The sequence below is a fragment of the Callithrix jacchus genome, chromosome 6, assembly GCF_049354715.1.
Source record: "Callithrix jacchus isolate 240 chromosome 6, calJac240_pri, whole genome shotgun sequence".
In the NCBI taxonomy this organism is placed as follows: domain Eukaryota; kingdom Metazoa; phylum Chordata; class Mammalia; order Primates; family Cebidae; genus Callithrix; species Callithrix jacchus.
The window spans coordinates 140,364,348-140,374,007 of NC_133507.1; the positions used below are offsets into that span (position 1 = coordinate 140,364,348).

General features: G+C 48.5%; 1 protein-coding gene across 13 annotated transcripts in view; it reads left to right on the plus strand.

Annotated features, from left to right (window-relative positions):
• PLCD4 (phospholipase C delta 4) overlaps positions 1–8,013 on the plus strand; it is a 25,715-nt gene extending 17,702 nt beyond the window's left edge. For 10 of the 13 annotated variants that reach the window (XM_035305690.3, XM_035305700.3, XM_078328560.1 and 7 more), the window contains 8 exons: positions 29–181; positions 1,845–2,024; positions 3,346–3,441; positions 3,562–3,718; positions 4,071–4,187; positions 4,429–4,601; positions 6,664–6,799; positions 7,103–8,013. In XM_035305690.3, the coding sequence (XP_035161581.1) occupies positions 29–181; positions 1,845–2,024; positions 3,346–3,441; positions 3,562–3,718; positions 4,071–4,187; positions 4,429–4,601; positions 6,664–6,799; positions 7,103–7,437 (1,347 nt within the window). In that variant the 3' untranslated portion in view covers positions 7,438–8,013. The remainder of the gene's footprint in view (positions 1–28; positions 182–1,844; positions 2,025–3,345; positions 3,442–3,561; positions 3,719–4,070; positions 4,188–4,428; positions 4,602–6,663; positions 6,800–7,102) is intronic. The other 3 variants (XM_035305696.3, XM_035305701.3, XM_035305697.3) reach the window with 3 other exon arrangements.
• The last annotated feature ends 1,647 nt before the right edge of the window (positions 8,014–9,660 follow it).

A 9,660-nucleotide genomic window follows, 5' to 3' on the forward strand; every position in this document is an offset into this window, starting at 1 on the left:
ATCCACCATTCCCTTCCCTCACCACCAGACATCAGACTACCCAGTCGTCTTGTCCCTGGAGACCCACTGCAGCTGGGAGCAGCAGCAGACCATGGTCCGCCATCTGACTGAGATCCTGGGGGAGCAGCTGTTGAGCACCACCATGGATGGGGTGCTACCCAGTCAGCTTCCCTCACCTGAGGTAGGGACACTGTTCCTCCAGCCCCGGCTGTGCTGTGACTTCTGTATTCCTCCACCTGGGCTCCTTCCTCTATGCCCCTCTGTTCCCTTCTTTCTATCCTCGGATGGCCCATCTTGCTCTTTAATGTCCTTGGATCCTTGGAGACAACTTTAACTTAAAAAAAATCTAATTGAACACAGAATTCTATTTATAGTTCTCTATGTTTTAAATCAACAATTTATGTTATTTCTTTTCTCAATGGAAGATCTTGATTTTTTTTCCTGGTAGCTCATAGTTGTGGACTATACAAACAATATAAAGGGAAAGCTCCCCTCCCATCATAATCCCAACCTCTCCCATAACAACCAGTTATCAATAAATTTTTTTTTTTGAGATGGAGTTTCACTCTTGTCACCTAGGCTGGAGTGCAATGGCGCAATCTCAGCTCACTGCAACTTCCCCCTCCCGGGTTCAAGCGATTCTCCTACCTCAGCCTCCCAAGTTGCTGGAATCATAGGCATGCACCACCACACCTGGCTAACTTTTGTATTTTAGTAGATACGAGGTTTCATCATGTTAGCCAGGCTGGTCTCGAACCCTTGACCTCAAGTGATCCACCCTCCTTGGCCTCCCAAAGTGTTGGGATGACAGGCGTGAGCCACCGCAGCCAGCCCTGAGTTTTCAAGTTATGTTTCTTTTTCTTTCTTTCTTTTTTTTTTTTTTGAGATGTAGTCTTGCTCTGTTACCCAGGCTGGAGTGCAGTGGCACAGTTTTGGCTCACTGCAACCTCCATCTCTTGGGTTCAAGTGATTCTCCTGCCTCATCCTCTGGAGTAGCTGGGATTACAGGTGCATACCACCATGCCCAGCTAGTTTTTGTATGTTTAGTAGAGATGAGTTTTCACCATGTTGGTCAGGCTGGTCTTGAACTCCTGACCTTGTGATCTGCCCACCTTAGCCTCCCAAAGTGCTGGGATTACAGGTGTGAGCCACTGCGCCTGGCATTAAGTCATCTTTCTAAAGGCTTTCCCACAATAAGATTATTCAAAAAGATTCTTTATTTTCTTTTTTCTTTTTCTTTCTTTTTTTTTTGAGATGGAGTTTCGCTCTTGTAACCCAGGCTGGAGTGCAATGGCGTGATCTCGGCTCACCGCAACCTCTGCCTCCCGGGTTCAGGCAATTCTCATGCCTCAGCCTCCCGAGTAGCTGGGACTACAGGCACGCGCCACCATGCCCAGCTAACTTTTTGTATTTTTAGTAGAGACGGGGTTTCACCATGCTGACCAGGATGGTCTCGATCTCTTGACCTCGTGATCCACCCGCCTCAGCCTCCCAAAGTGCTGGGATTACAGGCGTGAGCCACCGCGCCTGGCCCAATTCTTTATTTTCTTCTCATATTCTTAGGTTCTTTATACTGACAATGTAAATCTCTAATCTATAAGAAGTGGTGTGTCAAATATGTGGTAGGAGATCATATATATTATTTTCCATATGGATAGAGATGTTAAAAGTTTGCTTAACAATATGGGAATTCCAATTGTATTTATCAATGAGTTGATATCTTCCCTTGGGAACTGCGACCACTCACTTACTTCTTCTGCCTTTGAGAACAATGAGACCAGCATGATTCCCAGGAGGACCCTAAAGCAGACAGGTAGACAGGCCCCTTCATTTTTGTCCCCTAGGAGCTTCGGAGGAAGATCCTGGTGAAGGGGAAGAAGTTAACATTTGAGGAAGACCTGGAGTATGAGGAAGAGGAACCAGAACCTGAGCTGGAGGGTGAACAGGAGTCAGAATTGGCGCTGGAGTCCCAGTTTGAGCCTGAGCCCCAGGAGCAGAACCTTCAGAGTAAGGACAAAAAGAAGGTAAGCCAGGAGTGGTCTTTCTGCTGTGGCATTTAGTCAACTTGCACAAGCTGAGGGCCTGTTTGTGAAGAGATTAGAGCCAGGCAAGGTGCAGGGCCAAGGAGCAATGACCCTTCCTCCCAATGAAGGAGATGTAAGAATGCATACATGGCATCACTGTGTATTCTATATTGCCATATACAGGTATATTGCAGTGGCTTTCCAACTTTTTTGGGCCATAATTTTTTTTAATGAAATCTTATACAAAATGGATAAATGCAGAACTATCCTAATTGAAGTACCCACTTAGCTCTCTCCTGGGTGTCCCAGTGACTCCTGAGGCACTTTTTGTACTCTCATTCTTTTTTTTTTTGAGATGGAATCTCATTCTGTCACCCAGGCTGGAGTGCAGTGGCACCATCTCAGCTCACTGCAACCTTTAGCCCCCAGGTTCAAGTGATTTTCCTGCGTCAGCCTCTCGAGTAGCTGGGATTACAGGTGCCTGCCACTATGCCAAGCTAATTTTTTTTGTACTTTTAGTAGACATGGGGTTTCACCATCTTGGCCAGGCTGGTCTTGACCTGATCTTGTGATCCACCCACCTTGGACTCCCAAAGTGCTGGGATTACAGGCATGAAACACTGTGCCTGGCCGCTTCTCAGTCTTCTTAAAGGCCAGTTTAAAAACCAGGGATGAGGGTCTGTGTGTCTGTATGTGTAACATTATTGGGCATAGTTAGAGAAAGCTTCTTGGAAAAGGTGTTAGGAAGGGCCAGCAGTAGCCAGAGGAATAGGAAGGAGAGTGCTTTGAGGTGGGGAAGGTGAAGGCTCTGAGAAGGCTGTCCTAGGTGGTCCATCTCCCTATGGGGAAGGGAGGCAGAGAGAAGGGATGCCATTGGTGGGGCCTCCAAGATCCCCGTTTGAAGTCTGCCTTTCTCTCTCTTGTGCACTTGCGTGGCTCACTCAGCTGACTGACTCCTAGCTTATCCTATTCCTTCTGGGGCTGTGGTGTCTAACCTGCTGCCATGTCCAGGGATGGAAATGGGAATTCAGGAGACAAATCCAAAGATATTACTCTGGGACCCTCACGTCCTTCCAGGTGTGACTTCCATGACGATTTGCATACCTTGACACATCTGTCTGGATTCATGTACATTTTGACCAAAGATTATTGTTCCTTTGTTTTAAAAGAGAGGAGGGAGAATGATGCTTCTCTGTTTAAAACTAATAATAAATTAAAAACCTGTTACCCAGGATATACCATAGAGCAAACACAAGTCCAGAGGCTGACGCTGATCCCAGCAGTACATGTAGACTGCCTTTATTCCCATTCCCACCCCCAGGTTGTGACGTGCCCGCTGTTTTGTCCATCTGTCTGTTGTCAGATTACGGCCCAGGCTACTATTTCCAAGCCTGAGTCCCTTCTCTTGTCCCAGCAGGTGAGGCAGGAGGGAGAATATAGTGGGGAGGCAGTGGGCAGAGGCTTAGGTTGGATGGCTATTAGCTTCTTCTCTCAGACTGCTAAGGGTTCAATTTCATCTTTTCCATCTTATTTCCAGAAATCCAAGCTCATCTTGTGTCCAGCTCTCTCTTCCCTGGTTATCTACTTGAAGTCTGTCTCATTCCGCAGCTTCACACATTCAAAAGAGCACTACCACTTCTATGAGATATCATCTTTCTCCGAAACCAAGGCCAAGCGCCTCATCAAGGAGGCTGGTCAGGACCAAAATGGAGGATGGGGAGGGAAGTGGGATGGATAGGTTCAGGCCTGAGAAACTGGCAGGTAGGTCCCAAGAAAAGAGACAGGGTAGCTAAGGAGAGATGAAGGACTTCAGAAACTCCTCCGAGCAGGCAAGGGCAGAGGAGTTATGAATGGTGGCTCAAGGCTCTAGGGGGAGGAAGGCTGGGGAAGATGGTGTGGATGGAACAGAGTAGACAGGCACACTGAAACTTTCTGGAGCCAGCTTCAGTTGCTGGAGAGAAGAGTGAAGTAAGTAGGTAGTGTCCGGGACCAGGGAAGTGGGAAATTCCACCCCACTTCCATTTCCCTCTCTATACTCTTTTACAGGCAATGAGTTTGTGCAGCACAACGCTTGGCAGTTAAGCCGTGTGTATCCCAGTGGCCTGAGGACAGACTCTTCCAACTATAACCCCCAGGAACTCTGGAATGCAGGCTGCCAGATGGGTGAGCAGTCCAGCAGGAACTGGGAAGAGGGAGTGGAGGAGGAGCAGGTGGGAAATACGTTCTCTAGTGATGGTAGGGTTGGGGAGTGCTTAAGAAAATTGCCAGGCTGAGTAATGCTATCAGTGGAGGTATTACCAGCAGACACCTTATACCCAATAACCCCATCTTCTGAACTCCCTGAAAGAGGGGCTAGAAGGCCTCCATGGTGAATCTTTCTCTTCTTTTTTCCTGGGGCCCTCAGTGGCCATGAATATGCAGACTGCAGGGCTTGAAATGGACATCTGTGACGGGCATTTCCGCCAGAATGGTGGCTGCGGCTATGTGCTGAAGCCAGACTTCCTGCGTGATACCCAGAGTTCCTTCGACCCTGAGAGGCCCATCAGCCCTTTCAAGGCCCAGACTCTATTAATCCAGGTACAGTGGAAAGAAACTGTTGGGAAGAAACTGAGATAACTGGGATAGAAGTGGGGGAAGAGGTGGCTAGGCCTGAGAGGAATGTAGAGGCTGGATAGCCTGTTAACAGTGCCTAGCTTCGAACCACAACTTCTTAATTTGGTAGTGTTGGGCAAGTTCCTTAACCTCACCATACCTCAGTCTGCTCACCTGCAAAATGAGGGTAACACTACCACCTACTTTATAGGGTTATAAGAGTATAGCAGTTAATATAAAGTCCTTACAACTCCAGGTGCATAGAAAGTGCTATAAAAGAGGCTCTGGCTAGGAGCGAGAGCTTACACCTGTAATCCTAGCACATTGGAGGCTGAGGCAGGAGGACTGCTTGAGCCCAGGAGCTTGAGACCAGCCTGGGCAACAGTGAGACCCTTGTCTCTACAAAAAATTTAAAAATTAGTCTGACATGGTGGCACATGACTACAGTCCTGGCTACTCAGGAGGCTAAGGCTGGAGGGTCACTTGAGCCAAGGAGTTGCAGGTTGCTGTGACCTATGACCACCCCACTGTATTTTATCTTGGGCAAGAGTGAGATAGTGTCTTCTCTTTTTTCGAGACAGAGTTTTTCTCTGTCACCCAGGCTGGAGTGCAGTGGTGTGATCTTGGCTCACTGCAACCTCTGCCTCCCAGTTTCAAGCAATTCTCCTGCCTCAACTTCCCGAGTAGCTGGGATTACAGGCATGCGCCAACATGCCCAGCTAATTTTTTGTATTTTACTTTTTTTGAGACAGAGTTTCGCTCTTGCTACCCAGGCTGGAGTGCAATGGCGCGATCTAGGCTCACTGCAGCCTCCGCCTCCTGCCTCAGGCAATTCTCCTGCCTCAGCCTCCTGGGATGTGCCTGTAGCTGGGATTACAGGCACGAGCCACTGTGCCCAGCTAATTTTTTGTATTTTTAGTAGAGACAGAGTTTCACCATGCTGACCAGGATGGTCTCGATCTCTTGACCTCGTGATCCACCTGCCTCGGCCTCCCAAAGTGCTGGGATTACAGGTGTGAGCCACCGCGCCTGGCCTATTTTTGTATTTTTAGTAGAGATGAGGCTTCACCATGTTGGTCAGGCTGGTCTTAAACTCCTGATCACATGATCTGCCTGCCTTGGCCTCCCAAAGTGCTGGGATTACAGGTGTGAGCCACTGTCCCTGGCCTGTGACCATGTCTCTTTGGAGAAAAAAAAAAAAGAGGCTGCTATCATTAGCATGCCTACTTTCAAACTGTTAAATTTCTACCTGGATGCATTTTTAACATTTATTCATTTATTTATTCATTCATTCATTCTTTTTTTTTTTTTTTTTTTGAGACGGAGTTTCGCTCTTGTTATCCAGGCTGGAGTGCAATGGCGCGATCTCGGCTCACCACAACCTCCGCCTCCTGGGTTCAGGCAATTCTCCTGCTTCAGCCTCCTGAGTAGCTGGGATTACAGGCACGCGCCACCATGCCCAGCTAATTTTTTGTATTTTTAGTAGAGACGGGGTTTCACCATGTTGACAAGGATGGTCTCGATCTGTTGACCTTGTGATCCACCCGCCTCGGCCTCCCAAAGTGCTGGGATTACAGGCTTGAGCCACCGCGCCCGGCCTCATTCATTCATTCTAAGACAGTCTCTCTCTGCTGCCTAGGCTAGAGTGCAGTGGCATAACCTTGGCTCACTGCAACCTCCACCTCCTGGGTTCAAATGATCCTTCCATCTGAGTCTTCTGAGTAGCTGGGACTACAGTGCCTGCCACCATGCCTGGCTAATTTTGTATTTTCAGTGGAGAGAGGGTTTCACCATGTTGGCCAGGCTGATCTTGAACTCCTGGTTTCAAATGATCCACCCACCTTGGCCTCCCAAAATGATGGGATTACAGGCGTGAGCCACTGCGCCTGGCCCTTGGATGCATTTCAAATTGCAGATAGAGTACTAGAAGAAACCCAAGGAGGATGTTTTACAAACCAAAAAGCTTCCCCTCCCCTGGGGTTGGGGGTAGGGTGGGGTGGGGCTGGGCTGAGCAGGAACTTGTGAGGTTCCAGAGCCCTGGTTACAGGTGATCAGTGGTCAGCAACTTCCCAAAGTGGACAAGACCAAAGAAGGGTCCATTGTGGATCCACTGGTGAGAGTGCAGATCTTTGGTGTCCGTCTAGACGCAGCACGGCAGGAGACCAACTATGTGGACAACAATGGTGAGAAACTGGCAGTGCTGGGGAGGTGGGGGTGGGAGCATGATTAGTTTTCCTTCTCATCTGCCTTCCATTAAGTATAGTCTGTTATTGCATGGCCCCACATTTGAGGCAGTGTGGAACAGTACAAAGAATCCTGGCCCTTCACTTAAAAGCTCCAGTGACCTGGGCAAATTACTTGCTTACTCTGAGCCTTTTTTCTTGCCTGTAAAATGCTGATTGCCATCTAGATTAAATTAGAACACAGTGAAAGCAACCCAGTCAAGAAGATTGTCATGTCTTTTTCTTCATTTTCTACCAACTCAGGTTTTAATCCATACTGGGGGCAGACACTATGTTTCCGGGTGCTGGTGCCTGAACTTGCCATGCTGCGTTTTGTGGTAATGGATTATGACTGGAAATCCCGAAATGACTTTATTGGTCAGTACACCCTGCCTTGGACCTGCATGCAACAAGGTGAGCCAGCCCCTGTGACCCCTGGCCAATACCCCAACTCTGGCTGCCTTCCTAATGCTGTCCTCCTGGCCCTTCCAGGTTATCGCCACATTCACCTGCTCTCCAAAGATGGCATCAGCCTCCGACCAGCTTCCATCTTTGTGTATATCTGCATCCGGGAAGGCCTGGAGGAGGATGAGTCCTGAATTGGGCACTTCATGGGAAGGCCTGGTGTGCTGGCTTTAGATAGTGAGAAACACCTGGAAGGCTGCTCTAGAGAACAAATGGAGGTGGTGAAACCAAGCTTTGGATTGTGCATTCCTAGGCACAAAATTACCTCATCCTTCCTAACAAGCAGATCTGGGACCTCATTTCCCACCTTTTTTCTCTTTTCTTCCCTTCCCTTGGTTTTGTAAGCCTTTGGTATCTTTCCTGCCCTTTCTCTTTGTGTACTCTATACTGGAGTTCCCTTCTTCCTCTTGCTGTAGGCTCAATCCCATACCAACATCTACGACTGATATTTCCCATCAACTCTGTGTGAAGGCAGACTGCAACTAGAAACTCAAAAGGGCTTGGAACAGAGAAACCCCAACTTTCCTCAAAGCCCAAAGCCAAGGGGAGGATAAATAAAGGCCCAAGGCTTCCCAGGCAAAGATTAGTGAGAGACTTGACCCCAGGACTGTACTACAACTCTCAAGAGAACACTGCACAGTACTCAAAGTCCCTTCTGGACTGCTTCCTCCTTAACCCCACTGGTATAAATACATCTCTCTCCAATTTGATTTGAGTATGATCTGTCCTTGTTGGGCAAGAAGGGGAGGTACAAGGGTTGTGGGGACATCTGGGTAGTCTGATGAGATAAGGAAAACAGAGAAAGAAGAGGTTCCCAGGAGACCTCTTGCATGTGCTACACAGGAAGGACACAGAATATGGCTTTTAAGAATCAGGCAGGCTAGGCGAGGTGGCTCATGCCTGTAGTCCCAGCACTTTGGGAGGCTGAGGTGGGCGGACCACAAAGTCAAGAGTTCAAGACCATCCTGGCCAACATGGTGAAACCCCGTCTCTACAAAAAAATACAAGAATTAGCTGGGCATGGTGGCTAGTACCTGTAGTCCCAGCTACTCGGGAGGCTGAGGCAGAACTGCTTGAACCCAGGAGGCGGAGGTTGCAGTGAGCTGAGTTTGCACCATTGTACTCCAGCCTGGCAACAGAGTAAGACTCCATCTCAAAAAAAAAAAGGCTGGGCGTGGTGGCTTACGCCTGTAATCCCAGCACTTTGGGAGGCCGAGGCGGGTGAATCACGAGATCAAGAGATCCAGACCATCCTGGTCAACATGGTGAAACCCCATCTCTACTAAAAATACAAAAAATTAGCTGGGCACGGTAGCGCTTGCCTGTAATCCCAGCTACTCGGGAGGCTGAGGCAGAATTGCCTGAACCCAGGAGGCGGAGGTTGTGGTGAGCTGAGATCGCGCCATTGCACTCCAGCCTGGGTAATGAGCGAAACTCCATCTCAAAAAAAAAAAAATCCGGGCAAAAGGAGACGAAGGGTGGGTTGTGTCATTCCAGCCTTCCTGAACGGTCTGCCTGGAACCATCCTGGTTTGTGTGTGTTGTCCCAGCATAATTATTTTTATTTATTTACTTATTTATTTTGAGACAGAGTCTCGCTCTGTTGCCAGGCTCCAGGCTGGAGTGCAGTGCTGCAGTTTCGACTCACTGCCACTTCCGCCTCCTGGGTTCAGGCAATTCTCCTGCCTCAGCCTCCTGAGTAGCTGGGACTACAGGCACGCGCCATTATGCCCAACTAATTTTCTGTCGTTTTAGCAGAGATGGGTTTCACCATGTTGGCCTGGATGGTCTCAATCTCTTGACCTCATGATCCGCCCACCTCGGCCTCCCAAAGTGCTGGGATTACAGGTGTGAGCCACCGTGCCTGGCCCAGCATAATTATTAATAGTACCCTATTTAGTTTTTCCAGTGTGTCCCAGTTTAGATGATCAATTATATAGCAAGGCACTATAGCATTATACTGTGAGGCACTTACAGAATGCTCAATTGGAGATTCTCCTCTCTAGTCATCTACCTTTCCATAGTATCCTTGTGCTTCAACAGCTTAATGTCGCTGCTGAGCCAGTCTGAGGATTGATGATGAGCTAAAGGTGCTTCTAGGAGGAGGCTTAGTGGGCAATTCTCCCTCTATAGATACTAGTAGACAAAGGAATTTGGAAGTAGGGAGCAGGGCAAGGGCCAAGACAGGCTCAAGGACAGGGAGAAGGCAGACCTAGGGCCTGTTTCAGAAGCAATACTAAGTGAAGATGGAAGGAGGCAAAAGCGAGGCAGAGGTCTGAGAGGGGACAGAGTTTATCAAGATGACAGCCTGGAAATGTTAAGACAGGGATTTGGATGAATCTAGAATGTAGTAACCAC